This window comes from Podarcis cretensis (genome assembly GCF_951804945.1).
Source record: "Podarcis cretensis genome assembly, chromosome: 10".
Taxonomy (NCBI): domain Eukaryota; kingdom Metazoa; phylum Chordata; class Lepidosauria; order Squamata; family Lacertidae; genus Podarcis; species Podarcis cretensis.
In genome coordinates, this window is record NC_137179.1 from 77,883,824 (window position 1) to 77,900,436 (window position 16,613).

Here is a 16,613-nt window from a genome sequence, read left to right on the forward strand (position 1 = left end):
ACGATAATGGATAGTCTGCTGTAAATAAACTGCTTCTAGCTGCTAATATCCTGAGTGGACTTTATTTTAGAACACGGAAGAAAGCTCTGAAGAAGCTTTTGCAGCTTTCTCTTGCTGCTGCGTAAACTCTGCGGTTTTTTTGCTCAGAGCCTTTGGAATGTGGCCTTTGAAGTCCAGCAGAGCTGCGTAGCCGAAGCGGGCTGGACACCAGGATTTATCTGGGCAATAAATCTACTATCTGACATTTGACTCCTACAAGATTAGTGAAAATTTATAAGAACATATGTTGGAAGTGTAAAGTTAAAGAGGGTACAGGTCCACATCATATGTGGTGGACCTGTAAAATAGCTAAGGCCTTCTGGGAAATGATTTATAATGAACTGAAAAAAATGTTGAAAATAACTTTTGATTTAAAAAAACCCATAGGCCTTTCTATTAGGTATAATAGGAAAAGAATTACCGAATGATAAGAAAATACTGTTTTAGTATGCAGGGGCATAGGAAAGTGGGTGCAGTGGGTGATGTCCACCCAGGTGTCACCTCTGAAAGGGGTGACAAAATGGTTTACAGCACTCAACGTCTGTGGCTTTGGTGCGTGCTGGCTTCCCGCTGCAGAAACGGTCCGCCCGCTGGCTCCCCCTCAGCTGTGGCAGGCAGACTCATCACAATGCACGCAATAGCTCAACAACTTTGGCTGCCCCCCCCCCAAAAAAAACTTTGGCTGCCCCCCCCAAAAAAACAACAACGAAACAACGAAACAACGAAACAAAGTCAAACCATTTTTGCAGGCAAAAAAAAAATCAATGGGGGGGGGATGACAAGAAATTTTCTGCACTGGGTACCACCTGACCTTGCTACTCCACTGTATGTATGCAACGACAGTGGCAAGAATACTATTTGCCCAGGGATGGAAAGAAGAAAGAGCCCTATTGAAGGAAGAATGGCTATTGAAGATGATAGACTATGCGGAGATGGCAAGGCTGACTGGGAATTTAATAGAGAATGGCATAACTTTATAGAATATATTAAAGAACGCATAACTTTATAGAATATATTAAAGAACATTAGCAGGATTGACATAGTACTTGTAATTTAAAATAACAAAGGATAAAAATGAAGTACAGTAATTTGGATAAATGCAATTAGATTTAGTTTAAAAAGGAAGATAAATTTTGGAAGCCAAGGAGGGGTGGAGGGAAGTCCAGGGGTTCAGGGAACCCCATAAAGGTACCGATATGAACTATGGTTTAATGTAAACAAGTGTGTGTGTGTGTGTGTGTGTGTGTGTGTGTGAAGATTTTTTTTCTTTTTAAAACTTTGAAAATTAATTTAAAAATAAAAAGAATACTAGCCTTTCTAAAGGATTGCTGTAAACTTTACAGCATTTTATACAAAGTGCTTTGGATACTGTGCAGGGGTGGTTAACTTTTCTCGACTTGGGGGCCACATTAACCATTAGACAACTCTCCAGGGGGCACATGACAGTGGTGGGATGTGGCTACCTCCCTCACTTTTGTTTGTACACACACACACACACACACACACACACTGATCTGTGTGGATCATTTAAGATAGGGAAATACCTCCTGCTTTTAAACACACCGGTGCTCCCCCTATTTTCTTTTGTGACTGTGACCAAAATTGGTAGGGAATTTGAAGAGCAGAAAGAAATGGGTGGGGGAGGGCTTATCTGGCCTTGGGGTAGTATACTAGTAGTAAATGGTAGTATAGTGATGGACCACTGGCCAATTTCCAGTGGACCACCTGGTGCCTGCTTGGATTCTTGCCAGATATGCTTGAAGGGTCATAACTTAGTGATCAGGATATCTGCTCTGCATGCAGAAGGCCCCAGGTTCAATCCTTGGCCTCTGCAGATAAGAGTGGGAATGTCCCCTGCCTGAAACCCTGGAGAGCCTCTGCTGAGCTAGGATGTTCTTGCACAATATAAGGAAATTTCCTGCCTTCCCTTTAACTAGAGGGGCCTTGGTCTGAAAGAGAAAGTCACTTCATATATCCATAAGCAAGTGTGTTCTCAGCATTACTTAGCATGTATTAGTTATGCCTTAACTGTTCAGGAAGAAAAAGTTTGTATTCTTGCTTTGAAAACAAACATCACTGGACCAAAGGAATTTTAATTAGGGGAAGACACAAGATCTACCCATCCTGGAAGAATGGCAGATGAAAGTAATGGACTATATGGAATTGGCGGAAATGACTGGCAGAATCCGAGACCAGGGAGAAGGGTCGGTGGAAGAAGATTGGAAGAAATTTAAAGATTATTTACAGAAACACTGTAAAATTATTGAATGTTAAAATGACGTTGGAATAAAACGAAGCGGTTTTAGTAATAAGGTTAAATAGTAATATGTAAAAATGGATTAAGAACTAAGATAAAACAAAGAGGGTAAGGATTTGCTGAATTAACTATCTGAACTGGAATACAAAAAAAGGAGGTGTGAGGAAGTCATGAAAATAAGTAAATGAATTATAAGATATAGAAAGAGGGACTTATTTTTAACTGTTTTTATTTTTTCTGTAATTTGTATTTCTTGTTTTTTGTTTTTATCATTTTTGTAACCTTTTTCTTATTGAAATTTTAATAAATATTATTTAAAAAAAAAAAAGGAATTTTAATTTTGTGGGCAGACCACAAAAGCCTAAAGCTGGCCTATGTTGCTCTAGCGTGCTATGAAAACAGGGTGATGTGAAAAGACAACTTTTTTTTACTTCTTATAACTTGTTGTTGAATTTTTACTCCCAACGTATGTCAATCAGTCAACCATTCGCTGTTCTACCCCAAGATGTCCTGGGCCAGTCCTGTTGGTAAGCATATCAATTTTCTGATCCAACACAATGAAATTCTTCATCTCCCCTTCTCCCTCAGAGAGGTACTCCCAGGGAACTCTGGGAAATGTAGCACTGTGAAGGGAGAGACTCTCAGTGCCCTACAGTTCCCAGGATTTTTTAGGGAAGATGACTATTTAAAGCTGTATGATACTGTTTTAAATGTATAGTGCAGAAGGGGCCTAAGATGTCGCTTTCCCAAAAACTTTTGGGAAATAATTTATAATAAATTGAAGAAAGTATTGAAATATACATTTGTAAAGAAACCAGAAGATATTTTTATATGCAGTGTCAGCAGCAAGAACTTTGAAAGCAGCCCAGCAGCCCAGAAGTGGAAACAAGAAGAGTTACCTACGATTGAAGAATGGAGAATGAAAATGATGGATTATGCGGAACTCGATAGACTAACAGGAAGGATCCGGAACCAATGTGATCAAAGCTTTACAGAAGATTGGATGAAATTTATTGAATATATGCAAAATTAAGTGATAATCAGATAACGTTTGTAAGTTTTAAGGAAGCTCTGTGAAGAGAAAAGGTAGGAATATTGTTAGATTGTAAAAAATTAATTAATAATTTGGTGGTGTAATTTAAATTTAAGAAATGTGGAGAAAGTAAGTACTAGGAAGGTTTTTCAGGCGGGAGGAGGGAAGTCAGTAAGGAGGAATTTGGATGTAAAAAAGATGTTTTGGATGTATAATTTGTTATGGAAAAAGAATAAAAATTATATTTAAAAAAATAGAAATCAAATTTCAGCACTGAAAATAAACTTTTTTGAAATGCTTCTGCTACCATATCTGCTTCAGTCCTTGTGTCTCATTCTCACACAAACATTAAATACTCCACAGTACAGTGGTACCTCGGGTTACATACGCTTCAGGTTACATACACTTCAGGTTACAGACTCTGCTAACCCAGAAATAGTGCTTCAGGTTAAGAACTTTGCTTCAGGATGAGAACAGAAATCGTGCTCCAGTGGCGCGGCAGCAGCGGGAGGCCCCATTAGCTAAAGTGGTGCTTCAGGTTAAGAACAGTTTCAGGTTAAGTACGGACCTCCAGAACAAATTAAGTACTTAACCCGAGGTACCACTGTACTGTATTACAAATACTTCACTGCTTTATGTAAGGACTAAGTGTGCACTGCCACCTAGTGGCATGCTTTTCTTTTTCATGATACAAAACAGCTTTAAATGTATAGTGGTAGCCTTGTTATGTGTTGCCAACCTTTTGGGCCCAGGGAAAACTGTTATGGGTAACATACACACGCTGCAATCAAGCATATACTGCAGCTTATTTTGTTGACTCCAACAGAGTGGTTCATTCTGGAAGGCACAGAAAAGACCTCTGCGGTTGCTGGTGCCCCCTTGGGCACTGTTTTGGTGACCCCCTAGCTTAGATGATGGAATTTCCTGCCTGATGAGATTTACCCTGCCTCTTCATTTGCAAATGTTCTCCCCCATGTGAAGAATCTTTCTACTTAAGCAAGCATTTGGCTTTCATGCTGTTCAATTTTAGTCTCCAGGTAATGCTTTATATTGCCATGATAGGGGCAATAGCAGCAGCTGTGGTAAGGGCAGAGCCACCCAACCAGCATCAGCATCACTGCAGCCTATCTGAGCAGGACAAGAGCAAGGAAATTGTAAGGTAAGGGTTTGTGCAGATGCACCAGTGGAATCAATCCAGTACTGGGCATCTACAGAGCCCTGAACTCACCAGCCCTCTGGTAAGCTGCAAGGAAGGTGTGTCAGGAAGGTAGCTCAGCAGCTGTGCCCCAGTGAAGGTCCCCACACCTGTTGCCTCCCCATGTACATTTCACAGCTCTTTCCCCAGTGTTCACATCAGCAGGGCTTCCATTTGTTACTGTCTGTATACACACATGGGCCATTGATGCTGATAGGACAAGGATGTATTTACCCTATGCAAAGGTGTTCATACTTTAGCTAGAAGTGAATTAATAATGGAAATTGGCATGAAGCTGGTTTGAAAAACAACTCATCAAACAGTAGCATTTTATAATGCATCTGCATTATAAATGCATATATAATGCATTTCAACAATCCATGTGACTATGGATGAAAAATCTAGCACTGCAAATGCAGTGAGAGCACAGTGAACAGGAGGGTGAAGAGAGCATTAGCGTGCACTCCTTGTACAGTTTGTATTTAAAATACTGCAAGTTGCCATGAGCATTCCTCTTGCAATGGAAACCGAGGGGTAAAATAAATAAGTAGATAAACCAACAAGTTTATCAAGTCAGCATGCCAGCTTTGAAATAAGTCTAGTAAAATAAAAGGGCAACCATTTCACAAGATTATACATATTTAGAAGTGCCAAGTAAACAATGAGGCCGAAATCGTATGCGTAAAGAGTAAGCATGCATATCATCAGTTGGTATGTCACTTTGAATACTGGACAACATACAGCATCTTAGAATCTAAGGCCCTCATTTACAAAATCAAATGCCTTCTGCTGGTCAGGAACAGCGAGGGTGTGTACATTCGTGTGCATGTATTTGTTATAGCTTAAACTGCCATCTAGCTCAAAGAGGCTTTTATCAGTTGATAAAGAGAAATGAGGTTAGGTTTGGTCATGAGAAACACACAGCTGCATGGAAACAGGAAGCATCTGGAGGGTGCACAAAAAGTGGGAAACTGGGAATTTCCCAAATGATGCCTGAGAATATACACTGGAGAAGAAATCACTTTGGTTCACATGTAAGGAAGGCCACATATGATTATTTTTCAGGAACACCTCATATTTCCAGTCTTTTCATTGGTTCTACACAGTGAATGACTATTATTATAAATAGTGAAATGGGGATTATGTGTACCAGTTGTGCATGACAAAAGGCACAAATCCCTTTGAATAAAAGTAGTGGGAGTGATAATTTGAACAGCATTTGCAATATTGCTATATTAAAGGTAAAGGTAAAGGGACCCCTGACTGTTAGGTCCAGTCGCAGATGACTCTGGGGTTGCGGCACTCATCTCGCTTTACTGGCCAAGGGAGCTGGCGTACAGTTTCCAGGTCATGTGGCCAGCATGACTAAGTTGCTTCTGGCGAACCAGAGCTGCGCACGGAAACACCATTTACCTTCCCGCCGGAGCAGTACCTATTGATCTACTTGCACTTTGACGTGCTTTCGAACTGCTAGGTTGGCAGGAGCAGGGACCGTCACCCCGTCACGGGGATTTGAACTGCTGACCTTCTGATCGGCAAGCCCTAGGCTCTGTGGTTTAGACCACATGTGGTATTAAAAGGGGAAATGCAAGGAAGGTTCCTAATGCACACTGCTTTGCATTAAATTCATCTTAAATATATCCACAAGCAGGCTTTAAAATCTTACAGAGAATCTTGTGCTGCCCTTCCCTCGCTGACGTTTGAACTGGCACCCCTGGAGCACTAAACCAAGGCAGCAGAGAATTAAGGCAGATGCCAAGAACAGCTACACAAATTTGTGGAAGCGAGGTTCTGATGCCAGCAAATCATCCCAACTCTGTAATTGCATCAAGCGTACCTAAAGAAAGGTGACAAAGAAGTGTGCTCTTGCCTTTCTGCTCAAGCGAGGAACTGACATTCATGCTTCATTCAAAGTAGTTTCTGCCAGAGGCTGTTTGCCTGGTGAGGTGGAGCCACAACTCTAGTTTCCTAGTAGGAAAGTTGCTGCTGCTTACCAATTGGGGCAAGGCAGTGGGGAGGTCAACACAATACAGTACAAGTGCACTGATAGGAGCATTGGACTGGCTCCACTGGTGCAACAATGCCACATTGACCTTTACACTGTTTTGCCTTCTCCCTCCTGGAAAGACAGAGCAAAACACTGTCTCATTTTACCCATTCTCTCCCCTTTGCTGAAAAGAGGAAAAGAAGCAAAATGCATCAGTGCTGCTGGTGTGACCCGCCTTAGGTTGAACAGTCAGTCTGCCTTCAGCCAGCAGGTCACGATCCTCAGCCTACTTAGAAGGCAAGATTTCAGCCTTTGTTTTGGCCAGGATGGTTTACAGAGCTCCAGTGAATGAGAAAACAGATTGTTTTTCTTAGCAGAGGAGGCCATGTTTAAGAGGACGTAACCAAGGAAAACACACACACACACCACAATAGTTAGGATAGTCTCTACACATATGTCTTACTGAAATATGCAGCAGTTCTTGACATAAGCAGAAAAATCTGTTACAGCAAAGATGATGTTTCCTCCACTTAATCTGCAAACTCCAGGTTGCCGCCAAAGAATACAGGCTCCCGCAAAAATCCAAATAACAAAACGGCAATAGATTACAAGTGCCAAACCTGCCAATGCTGTTCATAGAGTTGTTTATTCTTTGTACTCTGCTGCAAGTCTCTCAGGCCCAAAGGGGAGAGTGGCAATGTTTAATAGAGGCCTCTCGAAGGAGAGACTCAACCACCTTTTGGAAAATAGTTGCAAAGTAATGGCAAGGCTCCCCCTCCAAAGTAGAATACTCTATCCCTGTTGGTTCTTGGGAGTCATACGTTCATACCTTGTGTTGCGTCCACTTCATGTTGCGTCTTTTCATAGAATAATAGAGTTGGAAGAGACCACAAGGGCCATCGAGTCCAACCCCCTGTTACATCCCACAGCAACCCAGAAGTACCGGAACGGGTACTTCTGGGTTTCGCCACTCGCGCATGTGCAGAAGCGCCAAATTGTGCCGCACGCCTGCACAGACACAGCACGTCGAGTTGTGGGCATTTCACGTTACAGACGGGCCTCCGGAACAGATCCTGTCCATAACACAAGGTACCAATCCCTATACACAACTAATCAACATCTACAGGCTCAGTCCCTACCTCTAAGTGATACCAGGGCTGAGTGGCCCCCGGTGTCAACTGAAGAAGTCCACAGGCTTATTCAATCTCTTAAGCCTGACAAAGCTCCTGGTGCAGACAATATCTCCCCTGAGCTCCTCAAGGCCAATGCTGAATGGTGGGCCCCAGTGCTTGCTGCCCTGTTTACCAGCATAGATCAATCAACTACCATCCCAGAGGACTGGGGACTAGCAATCATCATCCCAATATACAAGAAAGGGAGCAGGTCTGACCCTGCTAATTACAGACCAATTAGTCTCCTAAGCATTATTAGTAAACTCTATGCTCCACATGTAATAAAACTTGAGGATTGGATGGAGAGAGAGTATGTCCTTTCAGAAGCACAAGCTGGTTTCAGGACAAACCAATCAACTTTAGATTAAGGCTTAGTACTCCAACATCTTGAGGAAAAATATACCTCAAGAAAAGGAGGATCCCTTTATGCAGCTTTCATAGACTTCAAATCTGCCTTTGATTTAATATCACAAGATAGGCTTTGGGAAAAACCAAGTACCTCAAACATAGACAGACGTCTACTGTGTCTCATCTGCAGTTTATATGAAAACACTTTGGTACGGGTTAGGTGTGACCGACAGGGCCATTTATCCAAGGAAATCCAAACCTACCATGGTGTTAAACAATGCTGCGTCCTTGCTCCCATTTTATTTAACTTCTATATTAATTCCTTAGTAGGAAATATGGAGAAAGAAAATGCCCACCCCCCTAAATTGGCTGGTACGCGGATGACGCAGTTCTAATTTCCTTCTCCTGTGTGGGCCTAAGAAAACTTTCAGTCTATTGTAATGCCGAACAATTAACAATCAACTACACTAGATCCAAAGTCATGGTGTTCTCTAAAAAAAGAATGAGACACAAATGGAGAATTGATAATCGACCCATAGAGCAGGTATCGTCTTTTAAATACCTGGGCATAACCTTTAAGGAAAAGGGCTTGTGGCATTAGCAGGTTAAAAATGCTATTGCAAATGCTCAAAGATCTACCAAAGCTATTATAAGGTATTTCTATGGAAAAGGGGGCCAATATATTCCGGCAGCCTCTCAAGTATTAACACAGCTGACATACGGCTCACAGACTTGCGGCTTCCTAAATTCCCTTAGAATCCTTCCAAACTAAGTTTTATTGCTGCCTGTTAGGGATCCCTTCTTGCATGTCTAACATAGCTGTCCGCTTGGAGGTTGGGAAAAATCCCTGTCAGCGCTCGGATATGGACCCTGAAGATCCATTATTGGTTAAAACTTTATTACCTGGGTTATGAAGGCACCCTAAAGACGTGAAAGCAAAGATTATGGGATAATACACACAGTGACTTGCGATCTCGATCACACACAGTCTGTAGTCCGCTGGCAGTAGGAGTACAATATGGGCATGTCTTTAAGTTAACACCTTACATTAAAAACCTGACAGTACCAAATTATCGAAGGTTATTCACCAAAGCCAGACTAAACGTCTTTCCTTATGCAATGTTGGATGGCAGGTTGAGAGGAGTTCCCTACCAGGACAGCCTTTGCTTGTGTGCTCAAGACATCGATTCTATAAAACATATTTTGCTGTACTGTGCAAAATACAGTGGTGCCCCGCAAGACGAACGCCTCGCAAGACGGAAAACCCGCTAGACGAAAGGGTTTTCCGTTTTGGAGGCGCTTCGCAAAACGAATTTCCCTATGGGCTTGCTTCGCAAGACGAAAATGTCTTGCGAGTTCCTGCGGGTTTTTCCCCCCTTTCCCCCCCCTTTTCCTAAGGCGCTAAGCCGCTTATCAGCTGATCTACTGATAAGCTGCTTAACAGCTGATCGCTAAAAGCCGCTAATCCGCTAAGCTGTCAATGGGCTTGCTTCGCAAGACGAAAAAACCGCTATACGAAGAGCCTCACGGAACGGATTAATTTCGTCTTGCGAGGCACCACTGTATGAGCAAGCCAGGGCTGAACTGTCACTACGCTTGTTGGTACCTTTCCCGGGAAAATCAGAGGCTCACTATGTCAGGTTCCTATTGGAAGACCGGACAAATGCTAGAACATTAGCAGTGGCAAAGTTTTTATCGGTGGTTGCAAGAACCAATGATCCCTATCTGAACAAGTCTGAACAAAATGCTTGTTTAACGTGGAGGTAGGCTGTCTGAATTGTGCATTGCTTTGTAAAAATTTGTTGGGTCTCTGGACCATAATAAAGATAGATGATAGATAGATGATAGATAGATAGATAGATAGATAGATAGATAGATAGAACTTATTTTTTCCCCTGTCGGGATGGCACCTGTAACCCTATTGGATTCCTACCAATCCAAATGGAAAGCTACACTGCACAAAAAACTAAGAGGCTTGGGGTTTTCCCCACTGGCCCTGCTAGCTGTAGGTTATGAGAAAGCGAGAGCAATAATCCACCAACAAATCTGGGATGTGGAACTGCAATGTCATTTGAGCGAGATGAATAAACACCCAGCGATAAAAGACAATGGGAGAGGGTTTACCTCAGCAGTATCTGTCCAGATTACAAATACCCAAATACAGACGGTCGTTTACCCTTGCCAGGTTCAACGTGCTGCCATCTGCCTTATTGCAGGGCAGATTCGAGGGTTAACCATACGTGGGACAAGTCTGCCCCTGCGGCTTGATGGAGGTAGAAACTGTTTCTCATGTCTTGTTACGCTGCCGTTTCTACAGGGATATACGCTCGGCATTTATCACCCCTGTTATACAAAAATCTCCAAATGAGTCTGAACTTCAATGTCTAAAACTCCTGGTAGAGGACAAGGATCCAGAGATCACGCTAAGGGTGGCCAAATTCAATTCCCTCTGTACAAGATTGGATTGAAAAGCTGACAGAATATACCGAATTAGATGGTCTATCAGAAAAAATAAAGAATAAATCAAAACAGGAATTTGTTTCAAAATGGGAGGTTTTCAAAGAATATCTGAAAAATAAATATAGTAGTTTAAATTATGTGTCTATGGTGTTGTGTGTAATTTGGTATTTGTGTGTTTTTTCTTGTTGTATCAATAAAAATCTTTTTTTAAAAAATAAAAAATAAGGGTGGCCAAATTCTGTGTGACTGCCATAAAACTCAGGGAATAAGCTGTACTACCAAAATGATTAAGGTTTTAAATGACAATTTTATGTTAAATTTTAGTGATTAAGATTTAACTTTTATATTTTTAACTGCTGCTGTATCTGTAATGTCCCTGTTATACCCAATTGCAATTCAATGTATCCCTATCATGTTTTATGATTTTTCTGATATTGTAAGTGAGCTGGAACTGGTCTGTGACCGTAATAATAAATTCATTAATTCATTAAGTCAACAACCAATTAAGCTCATGTAATGTTTAAACTTTCTTTCAAATATCTTTAGACTCATCCATACCTTTTATTCAGTTATTATCTAGTTGTTATTTGAAGGTCTCAAGTTAAATTCCCGGCAGTTCCAGTTAATAGGATCTCCAGGTGAGAGGAAATACCCCTGCCTAAGATGACCGTGGCTGCCATGTACTGTATGTAGACCATATGGGTCTGAATGGACCGGGGGTTAGAATGAGCAGATTCATATAATGTATAAAACAAATGTGTCAAATCCACAATATAAAAACTGTCCTCAGTTCATTTTATACATTTCCTCTATTATTTCATCTACCACTTATTACTTCCCTTTTTTAAATAATTCTTTTAAACATCTGACAAATATTAACAATAATAAGCAGAACTGCTCCAGAAAAAATTACTTCAGGTCATAATGTTCTGAAAGAAAATATGACTTAACATAAAATTACAATATTTATCCTTTAAAAAACTCTCAAAACATACAGTGGTACCTTGGGTTAAGAACTTTATTTGTTCTGGAGGTCCATTCTTAACCTGAAACTGTTCTTAACCTGAAGCACCACTTTAGCTAATGGGGCCTCCTGCTGCTGCTGCATCGACGCTGCACAATTTCTGTTCTCATCCTGAAGCGAAGTTCTTAACCCGAGGTAATATTTCTGGGTTAGCAGAGTCTGTAACCTGAAGTATCTGTAACCTGAAGCGTCTGTAACCCGAGGTACGACTGTACTTGCATTTGCTTTCATGGGAAGTAATTATATAAGAGGCAACAAGTTTTCCGAGAATTTATTTCTGTATTCACTTGCAATTCTCGCTCTTAGATAAGATGTTATTTTCTCCATTATAGCCGAATCCCAAACTTTAGTAAGTTATTCTTTCCAAAAAGGGATTAGTGTAACTTTCTAGTTTGGCCTCATGAACAATTTTTCTGTAACATTTGTTCTTTCCTGTTCTTTCCTGGTCTGGTCTAGTTTTGTTTTGTTCCAGTACTATGTCCCCACTATGGAAGGACGTGTGGATGCAGAATTGGCCTCCACAGTTACTTACGGACTCACTGTTAAGACTGTGTTCATGGAAGACAATCTTACTCAGTTATGAATGATCGCCAAAGAAGAAGAAAGATAATTCACAAACTAACCTTAAGCCAAACATAAAAGGCTTTCCTCTACACTGGGACTTGCCCGACTTATTTATATTGCAGTTTTTCTAGATATCCGCTGTCCCCAAATGATTTGATAAGACAAATAGATTTCTTATCTTGGCACATTTTCCTGGGCTTCCAGGTTAAGAGTTGGGCACAAGACACAAAAGTGAAAGAGATCAATCTAACAAAAGGTTTAGACATAAGGGAAGAACAGGTGGGGGGGGGAGCTACTAAGCACACCTACTTGGGATTCATCAAAAAGCAACATTTTTACTACAGAATATATGTGCCTACAATAGTCCTACCTGAAAGTGAGGGACATTTTAATTCTGCAGCACTGTAAGGATGTACAATGCTCTACTAGCATACAGGCAGTGGTGGAGCTTCACCCTCCGGAACCGCGGGGGGCAGAGAGCAAGCACCCTACCGGGATCACACTGCCGGGGGCGGTACGCTCCCCCCGCACTCCTCTTCCTCCACCAGTGCATACAGGGAGAAGGTGCAGTTGGGGGGTGCAGAGAAAGGCCTCAAAGGACTGTAGGACACTGTAGCATACTAGAAGCAACATTGAAGAGGGACATGACTGCAAGGCGAGTAATTGATAAGCCAAGTGAACTCCCTGAAGAGAGAGAGAGAACTGTAAGGGGCTCTGTAACTAAAAGGCCGAACAAACATAATACTTGGTAAGTGATGAGAGTTCTGGACTTTTTCCTGGAGGAATCAAGGAATTACCAGAAGCCAGCCACCCACCCACCCATACACACACACACACACACACACACACACACACACCGTGAATATGAGGGTTTAGGGGTTCTCAGGGCACATTGAGCCTAAAACTAAACCATCATACTGAAGGGAAAGCAGCAAGCAATCTCACAGAAGCAATCTCATAGCGTTGCAGAAGTGGAAAGAACCCTGAGGTCCACCCCCTGCAATCCAGGAATCTGCAGCTGTCCCATACGGGGATGAAACCTGCAATCTTGGTGTTATCAGCACCACACTCTAACCAACTGAGCTATCCATTCTGTCACTTTCTCCTATGTGATCCTGATCCTCAAATCATCCTTTGATAACTCATGAAATGCTCCATGACAATGGAGTTGATGTTTGTATGGCTGTGGCATTTCTCCACAGTTCCCCCTCCACATAAGAAGTGGGGAGAAGAGCCACCATGTCCTCCTGAGGCACTTTCAAGGTTAGACGTTTGCAGCTGAAGAAGCAGGATAGTCTCACTCTCTTCACAGTCGCACCCAGGTGGCAGAGCTGCCCTTCAGAAACCAAGCTGCATGGCTGCCTCAGTCACTCAATGGGTTGCTTAGAAGAGGGGCTCCCTGGATAACTAAGGGTGGCAGTAACCACGAAGAAACTTCCCAACAACAACATGGTTATTTCCAGTCTAAATCAGGCAGACAGCCCATTACATAGGTGTGCCTGCGCAGTCTGGCTTTCCAGCAGCATCCATGCTCTCAGAACAACATACAACCTGGCCCAGTGACAATTCCAAAAGAGCAAAGGCTCTGCTCTGTTTAGTCAACCCCAGTTATTCATCCTCTACCACATTCAACTGTCTGTGACTCTTACCTCTGCAGCCAAGTAGTTTCCAGTCGCTAGATGTTTAAATCTGAATAGGCTGTTCCATTGCCCTGCTCCTCCACGGCATGGATCATGATGCACCACCTGCAGAAGTAGTGCATGAGATCTATCACATAAAGAGAATGCTTGGACACTACCCTTTAGGAGGTAAATATTATGAATCTGAATCCAAGCTAGGGAAAACATCAGAAGCATCACACAGTACCTCTATTTCCCACAGAGCTTTAGAACTAGTTGCAGAAGTGGCTGACTGACGCAGTGTTGTGCGAAGGAAGATATGTTGCTTCTTCTGATACTCATCACAGGTCAGAAACTTCTCCTGTTCCGCGTGGAACAATCTGACAACATCTCCCTGAAGAAACACAAACACAAAAGTGAAGCTTTGCCAAAGTTATCGTAGCAAGAATACTTCTCTGTTAGATTCAAGTGTCTATACAATTTATATAATGATTAAGGTGTCCATGATGTGTTTGAAACCAAGGTCTTCCCTTCATTATAGTCAAACATTATAGTTGGAGGGCAGCAACACAAGAACAGGCCTTTACTGCGGTGGCTCTTCCACTTGTGGAATGCTCTCCCCATAAAGGCTCACCTGGTGCCTTCATTACATATCTTTCGACACCAGGCAAAAATATTCTTCTACCAGGCCTTTGGCAATTTAATTTAATTTAATTTAATTTAATTTAAACAATATATGCCATTTTAAACTGGTGGGGTGGAATTGCTTTTGTTTGTTACTATGTTGTATATTTTTGTCTTTTTACATTGAAACTGCCCTGTGATTCTGGGATGAAGGGCAGTTTAGAAATAATAACAATTCATTAAAGGGGGAAGAGGAGATGGATGCAGTTTGCTCGCATACTTTGCAATGAAACACAAGCAGCTTGCCTGGTGAAGCAGTGCTGCTGCTGTGTACCAGGAAAGAGAGGTGTGAGGTAGTTGAGAATTTGGGGTTGTGCCGATGCACTGGCGGAGCCAAATCCTGTTCTCATGGTCGTGTGCCCACATACCCCCAACTTCACTACCACCTTCTCCCTCCCTTTCCTACTATAAAGCAGCAACACTGCTAGTGGAAGGCTATTGTTGCAGCTCTGTACCAGCAGGTTAGCTGCTCATGCAACGAAATCATCACTCTTCATGGCTAATGAACAAAAGAAAACAATGGATAATATGGAACAGGTGCATTTTTATTCTATTTAAAACCAATTTCAAACTACATGATTTGTGTTCTCTTGCTCATTTACAAAAAGCAAGCAAGCAAACAAACCCAGTATTACCATTTCAAAAATATCAATATTTTTCTCATTCATACTTACACCTTTGAGTACATCTTCTCTGTAGCAACTGTATTTCATGAATAAGGTTATTTTCCAGCTGGTATTGCAGTTGACCGCATTTACCTGTAGTCAAATGCACAGATAATAACTATAGGTTATGTTGCAGAAGGCCCAGACACTAATGCTTCTGGAGCATTACAATCTGACAAGGCTCATGCTTGCCAACGTCTACCATGATAGCTATTGTTTTCAAGACAATTTCAATTATATTATGCCACTGACACCCCACCGCCCCCCAAAAAATCTGGAATTAAACAATTATCTGTAAATACATGAAACTTTGTTGGCATGACCACTTGTCTAGGTTGCTGTTAAAAAGGAAAAGGAAAAAGTAATAGTCAAGCTCACAGAGGATAAGAGAACATGGTCTGGAGGCACATAATTCAGGAACCTGGTTGAAGCTAAGGAGGTTTGCATGTGATCAGTATCTAGATGAGAGATAATTGGGGAACTCCATGTACACTTCCCTGAGTTCCAGGATGAAAGGTTGGGGTGCAAAACACAATATGCAAATAAATAGGTAAGTATCAGATAGCTAACCAAAGTCTCAACATGTAAAGGCAGTTTACCTTTGAATACCAATTGTTGAGAACAAACAATAGGAGACGGCGGCCACTTAGACACTCCTGGGACAGAATGCACATTTGGGGGGGGGGAGAGATGCAGCTACTATCTCTATTACCTAGTAAGTCATACACTTTCATCTGATTTTTAGAATGCCAGTGCTCTGGTGCATGTTAAAAAGAAGAAAACATTCACCTCCTAACAGCATTAGTAAATAAAAACAGCACAGTGTTGTTGAGTGACAGGAAGCAGCAATGGCATGCAAGAGGTGTAGTTATCATGGCCTCCTAAAATTTCCTCTTCTGTACAACTATTAAAGGTGCAGAATCTCTAACTTCTTTTGCATGGAGCGACTCTACGTCAGTCTCTTAATTCTGCCTATAGTTGCCACCAAGTTGTAGTGTCCTCTCAGTCTGCTACTGATCCCACACTCTAACTCTACATACCAGAACCACAGGCCTCTGTCAAACTCACCTCTTTGCACCCAGGGTTATCCAGAAGTTCTATGTTGCTGGCATGAAGAGGCTGCCCTGCATTGACCGGCATCAGTACAACTTTGTCCCCTACAACAATCTGGAGGATAGAAGTTGGAAAAGGAGTTATATATCGTAATTCAATTTCCTTTCACACGGATGATTATTTTAGTTCCTTCTCCTCTTCCTCCTATTTAAAGTGAGACCCCATTCATAGGCTTGGTATAATAGCTAACTGCAGGGTGGCCAGATGCAAAAGAGCACAGACTTCCTGTACCTTTATCAAAAGGTTCCTGTATCTTTCTACAAAAGCTCAACTTGGCTGAAATTCCCTGTTAAAGGTACAGGAGCCCAGTCCTCCTTTGCCTCTGGCAGCCCTTAGATAAACTATGAAATCTCAGCTTTCAGTTTTTCAAATAAATAAATGTCCTGGGAATTTTAAGAAAGAGTGAGCAAGCTGTGGAACATGAAGGTCATCATGTTGGAAAGGTTATTAATT

General features: G+C 41.8%; 1 protein-coding gene across 8 annotated transcripts in view; it reads right to left on the reverse strand.

Annotated features, from left to right (window-relative positions):
* Positions 1-16,613, reverse strand: part of ITPR2 (inositol 1,4,5-trisphosphate receptor type 2) — a 292,662-nt gene that overhangs the window by 240,041 nt on the left and 36,008 nt on the right. For all 8 annotated transcript variants that reach the window (XM_079993294.1, XM_079993291.1, XM_079993290.1 and 5 more), the window contains 4 exons: positions 16,116-16,214; positions 15,057-15,140; positions 13,946-14,092; positions 13,729-13,824 (listed from right to left, as the gene is read on the reverse strand). In XM_079993294.1, coding sequence (XP_079849420.1) covers positions 13,729-13,824; positions 13,946-14,092; positions 15,057-15,140; positions 16,116-16,214 — 426 coding nt within the window. The remainder of the gene's footprint in view (positions 1-13,728; positions 13,825-13,945; positions 14,093-15,056; positions 15,141-16,115; positions 16,215-16,613) is intronic.